Source organism: Mesocricetus auratus, unplaced genomic scaffold (assembly GCF_017639785.1).
Source record: "Mesocricetus auratus isolate SY011 unplaced genomic scaffold, BCM_Maur_2.0 Super-Scaffold_100007, whole genome shotgun sequence".
Lineage (NCBI taxonomy): Eukaryota > Metazoa > Chordata > Mammalia > Rodentia > Cricetidae > Mesocricetus > Mesocricetus auratus.
This window is the reverse complement of record NW_024429191.1, coordinates 82,381,042-82,404,361: the sequence shown is the minus strand read 5'-3', so window position 1 is coordinate 82,404,361 and position 23,320 is coordinate 82,381,042. Positions and strand designations below refer to the sequence as shown.

The 23,320-nt window shown below is 37.7% G+C and overlaps 1 protein-coding gene across 1 annotated transcript in view; it reads right to left on the bottom strand.

Annotated features, from left to right (window-relative positions):
- The window catches only part of LOC110340852 (EF-hand calcium-binding domain-containing protein 13-like), a 28,047-nt gene extending 5,046 nt beyond the window's left edge, over positions 1–23,001 (bottom strand). The window contains exons 1-20 of the mRNA XM_040748071.1: positions 22,942–23,001; positions 22,445–22,546; positions 21,006–21,059; positions 20,003–20,107; positions 18,888–18,941; positions 18,278–18,382; positions 17,116–17,169; positions 16,306–16,410; positions 14,201–14,254; positions 12,703–12,807; positions 11,963–12,016; positions 7,835–7,939; positions 7,085–7,138; positions 6,056–6,160; positions 5,107–5,160; positions 3,777–3,881; positions 2,744–2,797; positions 1,454–1,558; positions 888–941; positions 207–311 (exon numbers count right to left, since the gene is read on the bottom strand). Coding sequence (XP_040604005.1) covers positions 207–311; positions 888–941; positions 1,454–1,558; positions 2,744–2,797; positions 3,777–3,881; positions 5,107–5,160; positions 6,056–6,160; positions 7,085–7,138; positions 7,835–7,939; positions 11,963–12,016; positions 12,703–12,807; positions 14,201–14,254; positions 16,306–16,410; positions 17,116–17,169; positions 18,278–18,382; positions 18,888–18,941; positions 20,003–20,107; positions 21,006–21,059; positions 22,445–22,532 — 1,519 coding nt within the window. The 5' untranslated portion in view covers positions 22,533–22,546; positions 22,942–23,001. The remainder of the gene's footprint in view (positions 1–206; positions 312–887; positions 942–1,453; positions 1,559–2,743; positions 2,798–3,776; positions 3,882–5,106; positions 5,161–6,055; positions 6,161–7,084; positions 7,139–7,834; positions 7,940–11,962; positions 12,017–12,702; positions 12,808–14,200; positions 14,255–16,305; positions 16,411–17,115; positions 17,170–18,277; positions 18,383–18,887; positions 18,942–20,002; positions 20,108–21,005; positions 21,060–22,444; positions 22,547–22,941) is intronic.
- Between the last annotated feature and the right edge of the window lie 319 nt (positions 23,002–23,320).

The window sequence follows — 23,320 nt, the reverse complement described above, 5'->3', positions numbered from 1 at the left end:
AGATTTTAATAGATCAGCCCATGAGGATTCTACTGTGGAGTGTTAAAGTAAGAAGTACTCAGTGGATGCAGGCACCTTAATCTAGGACTCCACACCCTCCCCAACTGAGAAAATAAGACTTGCTTCTTTATAAACTATAAGTCTATGCAAGTATAGTACAGTGACACGAAGGGACTGTGACATGTGACATCTGATCAGATGCTCACCACCAACATGTATGCTTTGACTCAGATCTCTAAGCTCCATATTTGAAAGTTCGACTCCCATGTTGCTCAGAACTGTATCCAGGTTGTTGACATCGACTTTACCACCTAAGGAATGCAGCATAGAGAAGATTCAATGACACTCAAAGAGGACTTTTTAGATTTTCTTGATTCAGATACCACCTTGTGAATGTTTTGAGCAGCATGTCATTACTAACAGCTTGGATACTATTTTGGGGTCACTATCTACCCAGTGAGAACTATTCATTATCTATCCAGTGAGACCTATCCAAAGTCTATCATTCAGTTAGAACACATGCTGCTTCCTTTGAGTCTTGGCTTGAGGAACCTACACAGAACAAAGTTTAAAATGCAAATATTCAGGGAATTTTGGTATGTGAGCAGGAAATGTTCTTTACTCTGAATAATACATAGGGCTGACTGCTAATGACTGAAATTCCAGTTTTACTTATATTTGCTGCTAATCAAATCTTCTTAGTCACTGGTAATCATTTCTATAATTTTTGCTATGCAAAATTGAAATGTGTGTGATATTTCCTTTCCCATGTGGAACATTTGCCAACTGGTAGTCAAAGATGTCAGCATCCAGAGCTCATTGTCATGCTGACTCATAAATGTGAGGATCACAATCTGACTTGCATTCTCATCAGGTTTCTCACTCACCTTTGAGAGACTTCACGACTTCTAGTAACCTGTTCTTAAAGACCTTGTTATCATCTACAAGAAAGGGCAAATTTCAGGTAGTAGAGAAAAATAATATGGCAATTCACTAAAATTACCTCAGTACAACTAAAATCTTATTATTTGCCTTAGAAAGAACTCCATTAAAATATAACTTGAGACACTATTAGGGAAACTTTAGAACATGGTGGAGTTACTGGAAAATTTAGTATACATACAGCTTGTATGAGTGTGTGTGTTCCATCTCTCCTTTTAAAAAATCCCCCTCAAGGTTAACATAACCCTTTCACCAGTAGGTCTGTCTCTATGTAGTAAGGCTATCATCAGAGACTCCTTCCTTTGGACATCATAGTTCAACATGGTGGGGATACTTATTCCCAAATTAAAAGCTGAGAATTTCATAGGTGAGAATTTCCCTCAAGAATAAGTTAACATTTTAATTTTTATGAGATAGGTTTACATTTCTTTAATCTTAGGAAATGGGGATAATTTTAAGTATTAAAAAGCCAAAAATGTTTTAAAGTCATATTAGTATTTGAAATACTTACCATCAAAAGGCAGATTTTCCATCAGTTTTGAGAATTCATTGTTTGAAAGATCTATTCCCATTTTTGATAGAACAGTTTTCACATTTTTGCTATCCACTTCTCCTCCTACAAATAAATATGCATCACTACATACATGAATTTAAAGTTTCACCTAATAATTCTAAATGGGGAAATAATCAATGACTAGATTGTATGAGATAAAAGAAATTTGATCCCTAAGTGCTAATAAAAGAAGGCACACGGGGCTGGAAAGATGACTCAGCAGTTTCTGTTTTTGTAGAGGCCCAGAGTTCTATTCTCAACCTAAAACCACCTGTAACTCAGCTCTAGGGGTATCTGATGCCTCTTAACTTCCTTGGGTACCTAAACTCTGGAACACACACCCACATTGAGGTGTGCAGACATACACATTTTTTTTTATGTGTCAAGGCAACTCTGAATGTAGAGATATCTGTTGTGGAATATTATTTTAAGATGTGTTACATTTGTTTATGTTGTGGAACATTTGTTTAATGATGCAAATATGTGTTGCATTCTTTTATGTTGCATTTGTTTAACTCTGTGAAGCCATGTTACTTTGCCTGTCCAAAATACCTGATTGGTTTAATGAAGAGCTGTTAGGAAAGGATGGGCGGGGCTGGCAGCCAGAGAGAATAAATGGGAGGAGAAATCTGGGAGGATAAAGAAGGAGCAAGAACAAGGAGAGGAGGATGCTAGGTGCCAACCACCCAGCCACCCAGCCACCTATCCACCCAGCCAGCCATGGATTAAAAGTGAAATTAAGATATTTAGAAGTAAGAAAAGGAAAAAATCCCAGAGACAAAAGGGAAATAGACTATAAACAAGCCAAACTATGGTTGAACATTCATAAGTAATAATAAGACTTTATGTGGGGGTTGGGTGGTGGGCCACACAAAGAGCCAAAGAGTAAAAAACAACTAACAAAAGATATCCACACCATGCATCCCTTTCTCCAGCTATAATACATGCATATAGTTGCACACACTAAAGTGACATCTGCCAGTCCCATTGTTAGAAGTTATGTTATCTGAGCTATTTACCAAACGCTTGTGGCAGCTATTATCGTACTAACTTAGAAATTGGCTACTCTAAAATAAAAAGGGAAAATATGTTGAAATGAAAAACTACACCATAAAACAAGCAAAATGCCACTGATTTGATTTTAAAGATTTAACAAATTAGGCCAATGCCATAATTCACATGAGAATGGGCTGATAAAATATAGTTACTATAAACACTGTGTATTTGGATTCACAATTGCCCACTCACCTGTAATAGCTTTAACTTTATTCATCACTTTTTTCAGATCAGCCTTCCCATTAGCTATGAAAAAAGGTACAATGGTATGAACAACATAAACATAGAAAAAGAAACAAGATACATTTGTGGTAAAAATATCCAATAAATATCTCCACCATCTGAATTTTCCATTTATTTATTAAATTCCTGGACCTCAAAGAATTAATGTGGTCTCCACTAAATGGGAAGGTCACTTATACCTAAGAAACTGAGTCAGGACAAGTGTATTCTCCATGGTGTCTTGGAAGCCATTATAAATGATTTTTGATGATACTACTGGATTTGACCTAGGTTTCCAGTAATTTAACTCCATGTATTAATAAGCAACTGAGGTAGGGGCTATTAACCTAGCCCCATATGTTCTAGGATTCCTTCCTGTAGGAACAAATGCCTGAACTATTTGATGTATTGTTACAGGTGGGGAGAGATTCAGAAAGACAGAAGAGATTTCATATTGAGGAGAAGTTAAATAAAGAGAAAAACCAAGGAATATAAAGATGTGAAACCATACAGCTTAAGGAGAAGAAAACAGAACAAGCTATGCTGTCAGGGGAGCAGAAGGAGCTGGAAAGTACCCTGCACCATCATCAGAACCCTAGATTCAGATTCACTGACTGAGCAATGGGTGGAAGAATGGACCTGATGACTTCTCTACAGTTTTTCATATCGCTATAATGTGTGTGTGCGCCTGTATGACAGGGTCTTACTATGTAGCTCTGGCTGGCCTGAAACTCACTATGTAGATGAGGCTGGTCTTGAACTCACAGAAATTTGCCTGTCTCAGCTTCCTGAGTGCTGGGATTAGAGGCATATTAGCAATTCTTTCAGAAACAGATAGATAATGCCGATTTGTTTAATTGTAATAAAGATCCATTTTACTGTTACTTTAATATTGGCTTCTCCCATTTTTCTAACATGTATCTGCCACCAATTACACCTATTTTAAAATATATTAGATATAACACAGATACAAGAAGATGCCTGGGGGATCTGTAGCACTTACCATCCACTGGTAGATCTTCTAACAGTTTTGCAAATTCATCTTCATTGAGTTTGATTCCCAGTCTTTTTAGGAGACTGTCCAGGTTATTTACATAAACCTTTCCCTCTTGGGAAAAAGATAATATGGTAATAAAAAGGTAAACTTTACCAACACCTTCCATATGCAAACTCATTATTAGTACCTTTAATGATTTTAACTGCACCAAGTTACTAAATTGAAACCATGTTTCCAAGAATTCCATTTTCTGTACAGGTTTTTACTCTTTCTTCTGTGTTTTGACTTGAACTCACACATGCTAAGGAAGCAGTTCCATTGAGTCACACCCACAGCCTTTCTGTATAGTTTTGAGACAGTATTTGTATAATAGTTGCAAAGCAGAAATGAGGTTGTAGTCACTATACTGTGTGAGGTAGTACATGGGGCCAGGTCAAGCTTCCTGTTTACATTTAGGGGTAAAGAGTGTTCGCATGAGGCTATCTGGTTGCTTCCCATGCAGTGGGACGGCTGGCTTAGAAGCATAATATTCTTACTGCTCTATTTCTGCAGATTCCTTTCCTTTGTAATTCCATGATAACTTCTGCATGATATTTGGAAGTCACAAGTGAAGTGATTCCAGGCCCATTACCAGGAGCAAAGGCAGCAGCCCCCAGAGTCCATCATATCTCACAATCCCACTCTTGTAACAAAGCTGTTGGCCTATGTTGCTCCTAGTAACTATGCTTCCTCAATCAAATTCTGAGTGATACAATGGCCACAAATTCTGTTAAAGTCAAATAATACAAATGGGTGTATCTTAGGCCTTGAAATTTTTTCAACAAAGTTGAAACCCCAAATAGTCTTGTCCAAGTACACACATAATGTCAACAAAGTAGTTAAAAATAAGTTTCATCTCAGTTGCAACATAAGGGGGACTGTACAAAGGTAAAAAAATATGCAAGATGCTATAGAACTCCCTCTAAGACAGTGGTTCTCATGGGTTATAACCCCCTTGGGGGGAGTGTCAAGCAGCCCTTTCACAGGGGTAACATACCAGATATCCTGCATGTCAGATATTTACTTTATGATCCATAACAGTAGCAAAATTAGAGTTATGAAGTAGCAACGAAATAATTTTGTGGTTGGGGTCACCACAGCATGAGGAACTGTATTAAAGGGTTACAGCATTATGAAAGTTGAGAAACACTGTTCTAAGATAAAATATATGCTGTTGACTATAGTGTAGATAGATATAAAGAATCAGAAATAAGGAGTTATGTTGAAGCAAGAATTCACAATTGATGATTTAATGAACAGCGACTGCCAACATATGTCTTTTAATTGAGTTACTTACCATTGAAGGATTTCACAGCTTTAATCAGCCTATTGTAATATACCTTCCCAGCATCTAAGGCAAAACCATAGTTCACTTAATGGGAAACTGATTTGATATCATAAAATAGCATAATACAAATCATTTAAAAATCAACATTTTAAAAAGAGCTGTCTTGGGCTGGCAAGATGGCTGAGAGGATAAAGGCATTTGCTCTAGAGTCTGATGGCAAGTTCCAACTCAGCACCTATGTCCAGATGACAGGAGAGAATTGACTTCACAAGAGCACGTTTGGCTTCCACATGCATCCATGACACATGCACTAGCACACCTATATCATATACACAATAATCATAAAATTAAAACAAAATTAAAAGAACCATCTCTACTTTTGATGCTGTTTAATTTGAGACAGTGAAGCTGTGGCAAAGACACCTTCACTGTGACAAACCTCTCTACTCTAGTGCCTGAGGGACTTCACATGCTAAATGTTGCTTCTGATCTTTACTTTTTGCTATAGATAGGACATTTCCCTCTCCTTTTTCCCCCTCATTTTGTGATGTAACCAAATTAGTGGCCTAAAGATGACATGCTTTATGGTTGATGTCAACTTTTGTCTTCAGGTTTCTGGCACTTTCAATATAAAGCATCAAAGACAACGGGGCAAAATTATTCTCTTAACAATTCACTGTCCTTCCTTCCTTCTTTCCTTCCTTCCTTCCTTCCTTCCTTCCTTCCTTCCTTCCTTCCTTCCTTCCTTCCTTCTTCCCTCCCTCCCCCTCTCTCCCTCCCTCTCTTCCTCCCTCATTTTCTTTCTTCTTTTTTGTACTTTTAGAGGAAAATAAGCAGCAGTAGAGTTAGAAAGTTTTACGTAGATCTACACACAAAACAACCACAAAAACAAAACAAAATAAAACTCTACAAAAATGCAAAGGCCCCTGGGCATCCCATGGATCTTCCCCTGGCTCACCATCAGCTGGCAGTGTCTTCAGCAACCTTTCTTGTTCCTTCTCTGTGAGTTCAACACCCAGGTTCTTTAAGACGTTTCTCAGGTCACTGGAGTCAACCTTGTCTCCTTTCAAAAGAGGGAGTCACAGACACATGGATTTTGAATACAGTGTCATAGCACATGGACCTTGAATACAGTTTCATAGCACATAGACTTTGTATACAGTGTCACAGCTCATGGACTTTGAATACAGTGTCACAGCACATGGACTTTGAATACAGTGTCACAGCTCATGGACTTTGAATACAGTGTCACAGCTCATGGACTTTGAATACAGTGTCACAGGCACATGGACTTTGAATACAGTGTCACAGGCACATGGACTTTGAATACAGTGTCACAGCACATGGACTTTGAATACAGTGTCACAGCACATGGACCTTGAATACAGTGTCACAGCACATGGATTTTGAATACAGTGAGATTTTATTTTAAGTTATAAAACTTGCTTTGTGTGGAGTCAGCTGTTAAGTTGAAGAATCAGTTGCAGAGTTGGTTATGTTTCATGGTATTTATTGGCTTTACATATATTAAGGAGTGATTTTTTTCTTACTAAAAGGAGGAGAAAGAACTTCCAGAATAAAATTTGATCAGTAAATTACTACAACACTGATTCTTATATGAGTTACTCTTCAGAAATATTTGTGTGGCAAGGATCACTAGATGCTTTCAGTAAAAATGGTGTTTTCATTATTCCTAAGCTTTACTGTACCATTTTCTATAAGGTTTTAGATTGTTTTAAGAATTTGTGAAGTAAGGTATATTATTGTAATCTGACAGTTCAAAATGTCTCATCTTCTTAAGTTAGTCTGAGGGGCATCAGATGTGCATATCTCATTTTGAAACATTTTAATTTTATAGGATTCTAGAAATGCCACAGAAATGAGCTGCTACTGATTAGAATCCCTAAATAATGCCCATATTTTCAGTTACCTTTAATTTAGTTAAATTTAATGTAAACATTTACACTATGAGTATTACAGCACTCACCTGTAAAAGCTTTCAACTTTTTCATCAGTGTATCTAAAGAAACCTTCCTAAGAACTGGAATAAAGCAAGAGAATGGAGATGAGAGATCATTATTTATTGTTGCAAATACCTTAACCTAAATGCTTTATATATCTATTTAAATATGCTGGTGGGGGTTGGAGAAATGATTCAGTGGTTAGGAGTCCTTGCCATTCTCCAAGACTACCCAGGTTCAAGTGTTATTCCTAGTCCAGGAAATTTAGTGCCCACTTCTGGTCTCTATAAGCACTGCATGCATGTGGTGTACAGAAACACATGCAGGTAAAACATTCATACACATAAAATAATAAATACTTATTTTTAAAGAAAAGGAATATTCTGGTAACACTTTCTGTTATTATTTTATCCAGTCTCACCACTTTCATGATTATCATGAAGAAAATCTTAAAAGTACAAAGGTCCCATTTCAACAATATAAGTTGCATTCACAGTTCTAATATCCCAAACTCAAGTGTGTTAGTGATGGGAAGAAATTCGGAAGTACCCTTATCTCAAGAGCCTGTAACATAGGTAGGATATACAAAAGATATGCTTTCAAATTCAAGGCTTCAATATTGATTTTGGTAACTGGTTGCTTATATGCTTTGCCCATATGTGTAATTTTCTGGTTATATTATATTAGACTGCAGTTCCTAAAGTCCCTTATCCTAGGACTTTTATTTTTAAAGGCGTTTCTCCTGTATAAGTTGGATCCCCGGAAATCTCACTCACCACCGGCAGGGAGACTTTTTACCAGATCCTTAAATTCGTTTTCCTTGAGCCTGATCCCCAAGTTGTCCATCAGAGTTTTCAGATTGCTGATGCTGACCTTCCCACCTGAGGAGAGCAAGAGACCCATGAAGAAAAGCACAAAGCTCCCAAGACACTTTCTTAGAGCTTTTGGAGCTACACACTCTGCTGCAAAATCACACATTGTCAGTTCTCAGAAATGCAATTATCAATTCTTTTAGGAAGGGGTCCTTCATTCTCCAATGCCTAATCACAGGCTCTCTTCAGTTATCTACTAGTAATGTCTAAAATGTGAAAAAAACCGATTTTATTTATATTAACAGTATTTTAAACTGTCAGATTCTACTTATAAACATTCTTAAGGTTTCCATAGTGAAAGTGTAAAACTCAACAATGAGTAAACTCTCAGTAAACAATCAGTAAACTCTCCTCCCCAAAGTTGCTTTCAGTTAGGGCATTTTATCACAGCAACAGAAATGAAATCAGGACCGTGGCTGTTAACATCACAACACTATTCCATATGAGATAACATATTATGACACTTAGCCAAATAGCTAGGCAGGAGAAGGATAGGCAGGGCTTCCAGGCAGACAGAATAAATAAAAGGAGAACTCTAGCTCAGGAGGAGTGAGGAATGAGAAATGGAGAAGAAAAGAACACCACAGGTCAGCCACCCAGACACAGCCAGCCATGGAATGAGAAAGAAAGAAAGTGAAAAAGAAAGTAAGAAATACAGAATAAAGAAAGGTAAAAAGCCCAGAGGCAAAACATAATTAAAGAGAAATTGAACCATTTAAGTTAGAAAAGCTGACTAGAAACAAGCCAAGCTAAGGCTAACATCAAACTAAATGGAGAGAAACTCAACGCAATCAGGACCAAGACAAGGCTGTCCACTCTCTCCATATCTCTTCAATATTGTACTTGAAGTTCTAACTACAGCAATAAGACAACAAAAGGAGATCAAGGGGATACAAATAGGAAAAGAAGAAGTCAAGCTTTCACTATTTGCAGATAATATGATAGTTTATATAAGTGACCCAAGAAACTCCGCAAGGGAACTCCTAGAGCTGATAAACACCTTCAGCAAAGTGGCAGGATACAAGGTAAACTCAAAAAAAACCAGTGGCCCTATTATATACAGACGATGAAGTGACTGAGAAAGAAATCAGAGAAACCTCACCCTTTACAATAGCCATAAACAGCATGAAATATCTGGGGATAATGTTAACCAAGGAAGTGAAAGACCTGCATATCAAGAACTTTGAGTCTTTAAAAAAAGAAATCAAAGAGGATACCAGAAAATGGAAAGATCTCCCATGCTCTTGGATTGGTAGGATCAACATAATAAAAGTGTCAATCTTGCCAAAAGCAGTCTACAGATTCAATGCAATCCCTATCAAAATTCTGGCACAATTCTTCACAGACCTGGAAAGAACATTAATCAACTTTATATGGAAAAACAAAAGGCCCAGGACAGTCAAAACAACCCTATACAATAAAGGAACTTCAGGAGGCATCACCATACCTGACTTCAAGATCTATTATATAGCTATAGTCCTGAAAACAGCTTGGTATTGGCACAAAAATAGGCAGGTTGACCAATGGAACTGAATTGAAAACCCTGATTTTAACCCACACACCTATGAACACTTGATTTTTGACAAAGAAGCTAAAACTATATAATGGAAAAAAGAAAGCATATTCAACAAATGGTGCTGGCATAACTGGGTACTGGTATGTAGAAGACTGCAGATAGATCCATGTTTATCACCTTGTACAAAACTTAAGTCCAAATGGATCAAAGATCTCAATATAAATCCGGCCACACTGAAACTTTTAGAAGAGAAAGTGGGAGATACTCTTCAACGAGTTGGTACAGGAGACCAGTTCCTGAACATAACACCAGTGGCACAGACACTGAGATCGACAATTAACAAATGGGACCTCATGAAACTAAAAAGCTTCTGTAAGGCAAAGGACACGGTCAACAAGACAAAAAGGCAGTCCACAGAATGGGAAAAGATATTCACTGACCCCACATCTGACAGAGGGCTAATCTCCAAAATATACAAAGAACTCAAGAAGTAAGTTTCCAAACACCAAAGGATCCAATTAAAAGGTGGGGTACAGAACTAAACAGAGAATTCTCAATAGAGGAGGCTAAAATGGCCAAGAGATACTTAAGAAAGTGTTCAACATCCTTAGCCATCAGGGAAATGCAAATCAAAACAATTTTGAGATACCATCTTACTCCTGTCAGAATGGCTAAAATCAAAAACACCGAAGACAATTTATGCTGGAGAGGATGTGGAGAGAGGGGAACACCCCTCCACTGCTGGTGGGAGTGCCAACTCGTACAGCCACTTTGGAAATCAGTATGGAGATTCCTCAGGAAAATGGGAATCAATCTACCATAAGACCCAGCAATTCCACTATTAGGCATATATGTAAAAGAGGCAAATTCATACAACAAGGGCATCTGCTCCACTATGTTCATAGCAGCATTATTTGTAATAGCCAGAACCTGGAAGCAACCTAGATGCCCCTCAACTGAACAGTGGATAGACAAAATGGGGTACATTTTCACAATGGAGTTTTACTCAGCAGAAATTTGCAGGTAAATGGATAGCACTGGAAGAAACCATCCTGAGTGAGGTAACCCAGTCGCAAAAAGACAAACATGGTATGTACTCACTCATGTATGGATTTTAGACATGGATCAGGATAGTGTCAGTCTGCACTTCCAATGACAGAGAGTCTGAGAAACAGGAAAGAACATAAAAGATATGCATGGTACCCAAGAGAAGAGAAATGAGGCAAGATCCTCTGAACAGATGGGGAACATGGCGAGGGGTGGAGGGGAGGGGGAGCTGGGAAATAGAGATGGGGAGAAGAGGAAGAGAGAGTAGGTCATGGGGGAACAGGAAGGTTGACTGGGGGGTAGGATAGGGGAAAGAGGGAATCACAGGTTAGAAGACAGATCAGGCACCATTGTGACCTCTAGTGATCTAAAGGGATGACACCAATTGGCAAGCTAAGCAATAGTGTAGAGACCACCCCGAATGCCCATTCCTGATAATGAACTTGATATCTATAACCATCCTGGAGCCTTCATCCAGTGACTGATGGAAGCAGAGGCAAACACCCACAGTTAAACACTGAACTGAACCCAAGGAACCCAGCAACAGAGAGAGAGGAGCAATGAGCAAATTGGCAAAGAATGGGCTGGCAAAACCAGCAGAGACAGCTGATCCGAACAGGAGAGAGCTCTTGGACCCCAGACCGACAGCTGGGAGGCCAGCATGGGACTGATCCAGACCCCTTGAATGTGAGTGTCAGTGAGGAGGCCTGGGCAACCAATGGGGTCCTGAGCAGTGGATCAGTGTCTATCCCTGGAATACTAACAGACAGGTCGTGTGTCCATAACACAAAGAGGGATGCTCTCTCAGCCTGGACTCTTAGAGGAGTGCCTGGACCCTACCTTGAGTGAAATGACAGACTCTAGATATCCCCTATGTGGAAGGAACTGGCAATAGGGTGGGAGAATGGGGGGATGGTGGGGTGTGTGGGAGGAGGGGAGGGAGAGGGAACTGGGATTGACATGTAAAACAAGCTATTTAAAGTTAAAACAAAAAATTAAAAAAAGAATGTAATACATCTTTCCATCATTTAACAAGTATCCCAGAGCATAAATGAAATGTAACACATCTTAAACTAATATTCCACATCATATATAGAGTTTCATTTTAAACTAAAACAAATATGGAAGAACTCTAGTTCTGGAGGTAATTATTTCTTGCTTCTGAACAATATCTGGGGTTGATTTAAGATGGCTGAACTCCAAGTCTAGTTTTTATTTCCTCCTGATTAAACCCCTTGAGTGACTAATACTGTTTCCAATGTACCTTTTTTTCTCTATAAATGTGAAATCCTACTCTATTTATTTTGTTTAAAGTGGAGGAGCTTTCCCTTAGGTCTAAGATAGAGGCTCCATAGCTGCAGCGAAGGCTGCCACATAAATGGAGCACAGATTCCACACAGGCATAAGTGAGTTTTGGTGGCATGCATGGATGTTTTCAGAACTGTAGATGTGAGGGTCATGTCACTTACTTTTCAGGGACTTCACTTTGTCCAGTAGCCTGTTTTGAAAGATCTTTCCGTCATCTGTAAGAAACACATGATTCAGGTTACAGAAATGTGGGTGATCATTAGCATTTGCTCAGGAAAACTAACTCTTAGGACCTTCACTATATATATTTTTTCTTATAAAAAATGTGAGAGCCAATGGGATAGCTCAGTGGGTAAAGGTGCTTGCTTTCAAGCTTTAGAACTCAAGTTAAATCTCCTGGACTCATATGGTGGAAAGGGAGAACCTATTCCTACAAGTTGTCCCCTGACCTCCACACATGTACTGTGGCATGGGCATACCTACACACATACATGTACATATTATACGCAGGTATGCACATACACATAGACACACACACAATTAATAAATGAACAAAAATGTGAGACAAAGTGGGGGAATTTAGTACATCAGACTCTATATAACACACACACCTCTTTTATTCTTCCCCAATCCTGTATTTGCTCACTCCTAAGCTATTCCTTTCTCTTTATACAAATCCTGCATTACTCTTTGGTATATACATATATTCTTTGGTGTAGGCAGCATAATGGAGAGGGACATCTGATCTAAAATAGGAGCCTGTGGAGAGAGGACTCATGTCAGCGGTCAGGGAAAACCTAACTTTTTAATTTCTACTTAATAGAGTGTTATGAAATGAGGATAGCTTCATCACAGAGAAATTTTAAACCCTCTTTATTACATGAATAGTTGAGACGCTTACCATCAAATTGCAGAGTTTCCATCAGTTTAGAAAATTCTTGATCTTTGTACTCTATCCCCATGTTTTCCAGAACAGTTTTTACATCATCAATACCAATTTTTTCTCCTTAATAACAAAAATTAAAATAGTGACATATATGGAATTTAGCACAATTGTAAATAATTAAACCACACAATTTAAGTACAGGTTGGGGAAAACCATGGCCACTGAGTATCTCAAAACAAGATTATTCAAAGGAACATGATTTGTAGAGACCATCAAGGGATGAGAGGTTACTGTCAATCTTGGTAGTGAGAACATGGCAGTAGGAAATACTGAGAACATAAATTGCCAAAGCTACTGCTTTGAAATTCCCCCGTATCTGTTTCATCTCTCTTACAATTCTTGAGATCAATTACTGAGTGGAAAAAAATGCAAAGGAAAACCCGTTTCTACAAAGCTGACTTTGCTGGAAGATGCCTAGACATCCCTGCTGGCCCTTGTAAGGACTGGATCAGTGGCTATCAGGTAAGAATTCTCCCATCCAAGTGTAACCAGGGCTGACCCTGCTTAGTTTATGACATCAAATAACATAAGTTGAGTAAGTTCAAAGCAGTATGGCCAAAGAGCAGTCTAAGAATTCTGATATGTGCTTCTACCCAACCTTTTATCTCTCTCTGTTTCACTTGGAATCAGACTTGAAGCTTCTAGTCTTGACCAGATGCCTTATATTTTCCTTACATAAATATTCTCTTTATAATGCCTCTTTCACATTTAATCCCATTTTGGTGTATGGTTCTTGAAGAACATGGAACTCACAATGGCAACGATGAGCAGGTATTGTGTATCTCTCAAGTCAACTATAAGGCTGCAAATGGCTTATCCTAGGCCTATCAATGTGTCCTACAGTCTTTAAAAAAAGATTAATTTCATTTTATTGTTGAATGTCACTGTATTATAATAAGGAAAATAAAATGTATTATAGGAAAACATACTAAAGCTAGGCGTGGTGGTGCATGCCTTTAATCTCTGCACTCAGGAGGTAGAGGCAGGTGGATCTCTATGAGTTCAAGGTCTACAAAGTAGTTCCAGGACAGGCAGGGCTGGTACACAGCAAAGCCCTGTCTAGAAAAAATAAACAAAACAGAAACAGACAAAAACAACCAAACAAATAAAAAAACCACACTAGAAGACATTGTAATTTCTAGTCATTGGATAGAAAAAAAGTTAAACAAATAGGTGTCACAAATCATAGAATTAACATAGCAATAAAGGCATAAAAACATATTGGGGCTGGAGAGATATTTCAGTGGTTAAAAGCACTTCTGCTTTTCTAAAAGATCTGAATCTGGCTAATAACAGCCTGTAACTTCAGCTCTAGAGATCCAGAATCATCTTCTTGCCTTTGTGGGCCCGTGTACACATTTGGCATATACTCACACACACATAAACAAAAATACTTCAAAAAATTAAAAATAATTACTGTAAAAATCCAATATTTACATTAACCCTCACTTACCTGTAAAGGTTTTTGCTCCATCCATCACCTTAATTAGGTCAACTTTTCCATTAGCTATGAATGAGTCAAAGGAGACAAGCAATTAATGTGCTAAGTTCAGAAGTCATATGCAAAGTATACACAGTGGAGAAACTAGCCCATTTCTAGTGCACCTTGAAGTGGGTAGTGGGATGTCTTACTAAAGATGGCCTTGGGTTTCCAAGGTCTTTGTTGTTCCATATGAATTACAGAACTGCTTTTATATCTCTGTGAAAAACTGAAATTTATTACATTGAATGAAGATTGATTTATATAATATGGATACTATAGTAGTATTAGTTTTCCCTACCTGTATACTGAAATTACTTTGTTCTATGTTGGCTTCCTATCTGGGATGGTCTTTAATGTCTCACATGCAACACGAGAGCTAAATAAATCTCCTTCATTATACATTAACCAGCCTTAAGTATTTTGATGTAGTAGTGGCAAGTGGACTAATATATTTGATCTCCTTATTCTTTTTTGGCCTGCTCAAATTTTCTATTTCTTAGTGATTCAGAGTTGGTAGGTTGTCTAGAAGTCTGTGATCTCAGTTGTAATGTCTTCTCTTTAATTTCTGGTTTCCTGCGAGTAGTCTCAATTATTTTTCTTAGTCTAGCAAAAGGTTTGTTGATTTCATTTACACTTAAAGAAAATCCAAGTTTGGTTGACTTTTTCTATTGTTTTCCTAGTCTTTGTTTATTCCTACTTCAACTTTTACTATTTTTACCTTCTGCTATATTTGATTTTAGTATGTTTTTCTTTTTCTAATTCCTTGAAGTATACCATTAGGTTATTTTAGATGTCTGTTGATGTTGGTCCTTCATTCTAAGTTTTCCCTTTAGAACTGTTTTTGATGCATCTTACAAATCTTGGGTTTTATTTTATTTATTATTCCTAATGTCTGTGTTCTGATATGGTTACCCTTCTCTCTTTTGGCTTTTCTTTGCATGAAATCCTGCTTACCTCCTGTTTTTTCACTTTGGGTCTCTCTATGACCTTAAAACTGAATTGAGTCAAATGGTTGGATTTTATTTCTTTATCTATTCATATATCTTGTCTTTTGATTGCATAATCTATTAACATTCGATGTAGTTGTCAATAGGTAAGGAATTTTCTTATATTTTGCTAATTGGTTTCTGTTTGTTTCAATATTTTAAAAGCTTTTGCTGTTGGGAGGTAAGCCTGTGGCCTTAATAGAACCAGATATGGGAAGACAGGACCTAAAAAGCTGTCCTGTAATTCTTAGATTTCTATTTGACTTTTGGAACTGGAAAAAAAAAACCCAAATACCTTGATGGTGGGTAAAATCTCTAGGTGACATAGGAAGGGTTTAAAATGTAAAATCTATTTCTAGATTATTTTATGTATGTGTTTTGTTGCTTTAATTTGAATATTTCCTACTTCTATTTCCATTGGATAATTTCTAGCTAGGGAAATCACCTGAACTTTTGATTTCTAATCTTGCACAAAAGCCCATGAACAAAGTGGCATGTCAAAATTCAATGATTTCAAAAGACTTCTGGTTTGTTTCCTAGATTTCAAAAACACACAAAAATAAAATCAGAAACTATGGATAATGATGTCTCTTTCCCAAAATTATCTCACTTAATTTTCTCACTGAAGTAGTTACAAGTTTTATAGTTGGTACTTAAAGTGTTATTTGTAATGTTAGGGTTCCCTAATCTTTTGAATATTTATCTTAATACCAGCTAAATCTAGTATTTAAATTCTTTTTTTTTTTTTTTTTTTTTTTTTTGGTTTTTCGAGACAGGGTTTCTCTGTGGCTTTGGAGGCTGTCCTGGAACTCGCTTGGTAGTCCAGGCTGGTCTCGAACTCACAGAGATCCGCCTGCCTCTGCCTCCCGAGTGCTGGGATTAAAGGCGTGTGCCACCAACGCCCGGCTAGTATTTAAATTCTTAGCTATTACAAAAAAAATTTCCTTTAGGGACACATAGTGCTGTCTAGCAGGCATACCATCAATGGGCAGGGTTTCCCTTAGCTGTTTCAAAGTGCTGTCTAGCAGGCTTACCATCAACGGGAAGGGTTTCCCTTAGCTGTTTCAAAGTGCTGTCTAGCAGGCTTACCATCAACAGGCAGGGTTTCCCTTAGCTGTTTCACTTCCTTTTTATCAAGTGCAATACCCATGCTTTCCAGGAAAGAGTTCAGGCTTTTGACATCAACTTTTCCTCCTTAAGAAAAAGCAAACACACACACACACACACACACACACACACACACACACACACACACACACACACAGGAACAAGAGAGTAAATGAAAGATGTAAAATATGATAATAATATTTGTGTTTTTAATGACTATGTGCAACTACTTTAAGAAAAAATATAAAAAACTATATTTTGCATTTTTGTATTGTCATTAGTATTAATTACAAAACCCCTATACTTTCCACTTGACTTTTTCAATAAGACAGAGAAGGTCAAGAGTGACAAGGTAAATGCAACCTGTTTTTGTTGTTGTTGTTTGTCTGTTTTTTTTTAAACTCTATCCTGGTGACAGACCAATTAGAACATAGTTCTTTAGAAAACCATTTGGCTTAATGACCTTGGACCTGGAGTCAACTCACTGCTACATCACTTCCAACACTTCTAAAAAAGAGTAAAAAGTACTCATTTTCATTCCATTGCCAGAGCTCCAGATTGGTGTCGTCTATTAATGAACGACATTCCTAAAACTGGCAGAACGACTGTATCCTTTCACTCCAATTTTACTGTGCATATTTAGATGACAAAGCCTTTTTATTTTTGGTAATAAAAGTAGGAAGACTCCAACTGTGATGTTTCCTCCAAAGAGGAGAGAAACAACAGCAACGAAAATACTTTGCAAAGCCCGAACGATTTCAGATGGGCACATTAGGATGAGTTTGAACTCACCTTTGAGGGACTTCACACCCTTCAGTACTCTAGCCCAATGCACCATCCCATTATCTGTGTGGGGGAGAAAAAAGGGATGAAGAGGGCTTTTTACATCACACAAGGAAACCGGTGAGAGGAGAACAGAATGCTAAAACAACAAAGGATGAAAATAGACCCAACCATTCATGCTCAAGAACAGGGCATTGAGAGAGTCCTCAAAATGAAAAGAAAGGTGTCAACAGAAATCGAGATAGGAAAGAAAAGCACTAAACAAAAGACAAAAAACAGTAAGTTTAAAAGTCTTTTCTTTTTGGAGGAAAGCAAAATGTAAACAACACCACCAATAAGCTATAAGGAATAAGAAGAAGACAAAGGCAACAGCAAATAAAAATGGCTAAGGATAGACTGTATATTTTTCCAATTATGTGAAAATATTTTCCAGGTTCTATGCATGGATTGGCTGAAGTTCCAGGAAAAAAGTGTTATTTTTTTCCCCCCGGCAGTGCTGGGAATTGAACCTATGGCCTCATACAAGCAAGGCAAGCACTCTACCAGAGAGCTACTTAGCCCTTAGAAAATGTAAAATATAAAACTGGTGGGAGAAACTAATAGAGAACTCAGACAGTTCACTTAATGTGTTATGTGTTCACACACAATGGTTCAGGAGACTGACGGGTGCTGTGGATTGTGCTGTGATTAGGGTAAAACCATTATCTCAGCATGGCAGGTGTCCACAGAAGAGTTCAGTTGACCCCAAACCAAGTGTCTGTGTGGTGCCAGGATTTTCTATTTTAGCCTTTTATTTTGATGCATTGTCAGAATTACAGAAACTGGGAAATGGAGTGTGAAGAATTCTCCTAATTCTTTCATCTTACTGCATTTGCTTTGTTATCCACCCGAACCTGTATCGGTCTTAGTGCGCACACAAACCTACACAAACTCATTGAAATACCATCATCACTCCCTTGCTGTCACTGACAGCAGTAAAGGACTCATTTTTTTGTCATAAGCTGTCACCTCAGTCTCTATCTCATCATTTTTACAAGTCATTTACTTCAGTTTGGGGTGAGAGGCGTTAAACTTCCCAAGCCTTTCGAACACCAAATTCTAAAGTTTTCTACATCCCTCTCTGGCTTATTAAATCACAGTCCGGAAACTTTCGCAGTTTTTTAAGGCTTACCATCCACTGGAAGTGTTTTCACTAGCTTCATGTACTCTGGATCATTAAGCTCAATTCCCACGTTTCTCAGCAGATTTTCCAGATTATTGACATCAACCTTTTCACCTAAAAAGTTAGGAATAGTGAGGGGTGAATATATTAACTACCTTAAATTTTAGATTGAATAACAGAAGAACACCATCCTTCCATAATGCCTTGGCTTGAAGGAAATTGGAATGCCAAATGCCCCTTTAGTGGTCATATACACAGGGTGATTAATGTAAATAATCCTTAAGGAAGAATTTCTTGCTTTCATTAATGCTGTAATTGTCAGCAGCGGTAACGATATCATAAATATTCAGAGTGCTGTGTACAGAGCCTGTGCATTTCAGAGAGATTAGGAGGGCAGCGTGTATAGAATGCAGGGTTTCTTACTAAGATACAACCCTATAGGCATTTTTGTGCTTTTTTTGTCATATTTTGCCAAATTTATGTTCTCAAAGAAGATTTCTCTTATTGGAAAACTTTTATTAGAAGTTTTTTTTCTAATTTCATGGCAGTGTGGAAAAAAACAGAAAAACACTATTATAACAGTATGAAGGCTTTAGTTTGGCAGGAATTCATCACTAACCTGTGAAAACTTTTGCTTCATTCATCAAAGTTTTTATATCAACTTTCCCATCAGCTGCAAGATGACAATCAGGATAAAGATCAGAAACGAGCAAGGTTTTGGAAAAATTATTATTGCATTTTTCTTTATTAGTGTGAAACAAAAAAGGTTTCGATTTCACAATGAAGTTATATTAACAACATAGCTTTAAGTTACTAAAACTTCTAGCCACAAAAGAATGAGACAGAGAGGAAGTGCTTTCTGTTCTTAGTGGCTTTTCAGAACTTTAATCACAGGTGAATTCCTATTACTTAGCTAGACTACAAGAGCAAACTTTAAAAGGAGTTTATGCCACCTTTCAACACTTTTAAGTCTGGAAGATTTCCATTCATAGGGAGTTTGCTCATATCCACAATCTATGCAATGTTATAATTAAATTGAACAGGTTTTGAACTACACATAGTTATTAATGTCACAGATTAGTGACATAACCTTCTATACCAATTATTTAGAAGTTTGTTTTTAATGACTATTTACCTACCATCTACCTGGTAGTAAAAGACAAAATTTAAAAATACATACATATGCTGGGCGGTGGTGGCACACACCTTTAATCCCAGCAATGGGGAGACAGAGGCAGAGGCAGACGGATCTCTGTGAGTTCGAGACCAGCTTGGTCTACAAGAGCTAGTTCCAGGACAGGCTTCAAAGCAATACAGAGAAACCCTATCTCAAAACAAAACAAAATAAAACAGAAAAAACCAACGCAACTCTTCGTGCTTGTGTGGCAGGTACTTTACCTACTGAGCTATCATCCTAACCCAAGGCTTGAATTTTTTTCAAAGTTTTTTGCAAATGGCTCAATGTCAAGATTCTGAGTTTTGTATGTTTAATCCCACAAGGTCATAATACGATAATACTAATAACAACAACAAAACTGGTACGATTTGGTCCTCACAAAACTTTATAATTGGGCTTCATATGCCCTTTCATAGATGAAGAAAGTGAGGTACAGAGAGAACATTAACATTATATGAGCATTAAACAGAAGAGCCAGGACTCAGATCAGGGAGCCTGGCTCCAGAGTCTGTGCTTTCACAGCCTTGTCATTCTGATGCTGAATGGTAGATGCTTACCAGTCATGGGCAGGCTTTGTGTTAGGTCTTTAAGCTCTTTTTCTGAGATGTTTATCCCCTTGTTCTTCAGAAACGTGTCCACTTTTCCAGCCTTGATTTTCCCTTCTTAAAAAGAGATACAGGTATGCGTAAAATATACTAGCTTTAAAATGTGACAAAAACAGATAATCCTATTCTTTGTTATTTGGATAATTAGTTGATTGCTGTTGATAGAACTTTCAAATCAATCAACTTCGTTGTCTATTAGATTTTCTGAATAAAGGCAAGTCTTTTTAAAATTGTAAATATTTAAAGTTCACTTGGGAGTCTGATAAACTTTCGGGAATTTCCCAAGGAATGGGGGAAAAATCTCACTACGATTCAAAATATAAAATGAAATGCAGTCCATTTATTGGCACGTCTAGGTTTCCAGAAGAGGTAAATTCATAGAGAGCAGAGCAGAGGCTACCGGGAGCTGGAGAAAGGAGGAAATAGTAGTGATTGCCTAACAGATACAGAGTTTCTGCTCCTAATGACAGAAAGACTTTGGAGGGAGTGAAGGTCATGGCTGCACAACACTGCAAACATTTCCAGTCTTACTGGGTTGTACATTTAAAATGGTAGACTGTGCTATGGGTATCTTTCTGCAGTAAAAGTGGTAGATTACAGGGGGTTCTACAGAAATCTATTTATTTATTTATTTATTTATTTAATGTGTATTGGTGTTTGCCTGCATGTATGTCTGGGTGAGGGTGTTGAGTCCTCTAGAACCGGAGTTACAGACAGTTGTGAGTTGTTGTGTGGGTGCTGAGAATTGAACCCAGGGCCTCTGGGAGAGCTGTCATTGCTCTTAACCACTGAGCCATCTCTCCAGGCCCTCTATAGAAAATTTTAGTGACAGAGACAAAGCACTGTGCCTGCCAGAAGGGGGTTCATGTCTGAATGAGTTTAATTTCCAGGAGAGAAATTAATGCCAACTATAAGCCTTCCTTGTACAACTGCTTTTCTATAACAACACTTTTACCTCTAAGTGTCTTCATATCCTCCAGAAACCTCTTCTGATAGGGTTTTCTAGTAGCTGTAAGAACAGACAATCAGGCTAAGTAGAAATAAATTATTATGACTGCATAAAATCATTTCAGAAGTATGTCTCTAGGCTCGGGTTCCATTATCTTCCAATGTTAAAAAGTGTATAGCAACATTTTATGGCAGAGAACTTCTAAAAAGGTGAGCATTTTTTTTGTGTTTGGCAGACTTTTTGCTGCTGTTAGATTAACCTGAAAAAGCAATTTAAGGAAGCAAATATTTATTCCAGTTCATGTTTCAGGGGTTGTAGATCATAGCCCCATGTTTCTGTAACACATGAGAGAGAGCACGACAGAAGAGCTGCCTGACACAGCTACGTTGCTCTCCTAGCTGGGATGCTCTCAGGGATGCTGAAAGAGAGAGAGAGAGAGAGAGAGAGAGAGAGAGAGAGAGAGAGAGAGAGAGAGAGAGAGAGAGAGAGACAGAGACAGAGACAGAGACAGAGAGACAGAGAGACAGAGAAAGACAGAGAGAGAGACAGAGAGAGAGACAGAGAGAGACAGAGAGAGAGAGACAGAGAGAGAGAGAGACAGAGAGAGAGAGACAGAGAGAGAGAGCGTATGCCTGTTCAAGAGCTTGCACCCCCACCACCACACTTTGCTCCATCTGTGACCTCAGATGACCGGGTGGCTCAGATGACTGGGTGGGTGCCACACTCAGGGTTGGTTTCCTCCTTGGCTCCTTGGTTAATCATTTCTGGAAATACTCACAGGCACACCACCCCCATGTCTGCTCTAGTAATCTCTCAGGCACTTCTCCAAACAACAAGGATGATTAGCCACTACACTCTGTAAAGCCACCGTGATGCTGAAGCATGTAGTCCATCATCTCTTTATTTGTTTTTTATATTTTGATGCCAAGTACACCAACCCAGTTCATTTCCTCGTCTCTTTGCTTAATGTTAAGCATTCCCGTAAAATTAAGATTAGCAGTAGGCATTTCATGGCATCAAATCATAGTGACGACACGTTTATTTCCAAATGAAGAACTGCACAATTAAGTATGTCGTCTACAGGTAGGACTAAGCGCTATTGTTTTTGGCAGGCTTTTTCACTGAGAATAAAACAGGGCAGTATTTGTATAGAAGCTCACAAATCTAAGCTTCCCAAAAGGTTACACAGAGGGCACTTTTAATAGCAGAATTACATGTTTTAGGCTGGATGATTCTCGTGTGTGGGGCTGTCTCATTCTCTGAAACTTGTATATCACTCTCTCCGTGTTAGTAATCCATGGCTTCATCCACTATTTATTAGTGTTACCACCAACCTGCCCCTGCCAGCTGCAACACCAAAAAAACTGTCTCTAGATGTTGCCGGTGTCTACAAGGAAAAACAAAACGTTCCTGCTGAAGCAGTTGTGTCCATTTTAAACACTTACCATCAGGTTGCAACTTTTCCACCAGCTTCCACTGCTTATCTGTAAGTTCTAGGTCAGTGTTTTCCAAAACATCTTCTAAATCACCCATATCAATAAACTCTTCTATAAGTAAGAATTTTAAAGATTACTTAAATATTCTCAGCATTGCTCTCAACAATTGTATCAAGAGCAAAACTTATAAACACAGGCAAAAAGTTATCTTCTCATAATTATGGGGAAAGTATAGCATGGTATATGCTTGTGTAGGGAGTAAGACATTCTATAAATCAGAGTATTTTAGGTGGTCTATATTCATATGTTAACCAGTAAAATTTATGTTAGTCTTTTTGTGATGCTCTATATCCCTAGTTAAAGCTTTACTTTATTTATTAATCATGAGTCATTTAAACTCAGTAATAAAATATCTGAATAATGACAGTAACTATGACAAAAGTATCATAATGTGATCTAGTAGAATATTTATGTTCTTAGGTTTATTCTCAGCAGTTAATACTTACCCTTTATTGCTTTTACTGCATCTAGAAGCTTATGGAGATCAATCTTCCCCCCATCTATGATAAAAGACACAAATGACTAGATGATGCATATTTTAAATACAGGACATGCTTATTTTTAACTTTAGTAAAATCTAATCTTTTTTGTTATATTTTTCAAATTTTATATTTAATTTATAGTTAATAGAATTGAACAAATTTTCCAACAAAATAAGATCATCTATGCCCTGGGTCATATGGCCTCTCGTGTCCTAAGATACTATTTTGCCTTAGAAAGAGTGTAAAATTTGGCTTACACTAGTCATAAAGTTCCATCAGTGGTTATCACAAATGGAAAATTTTCATCTTTTGCTTAAAATATTTCTCTGTTATATTTTCTTTC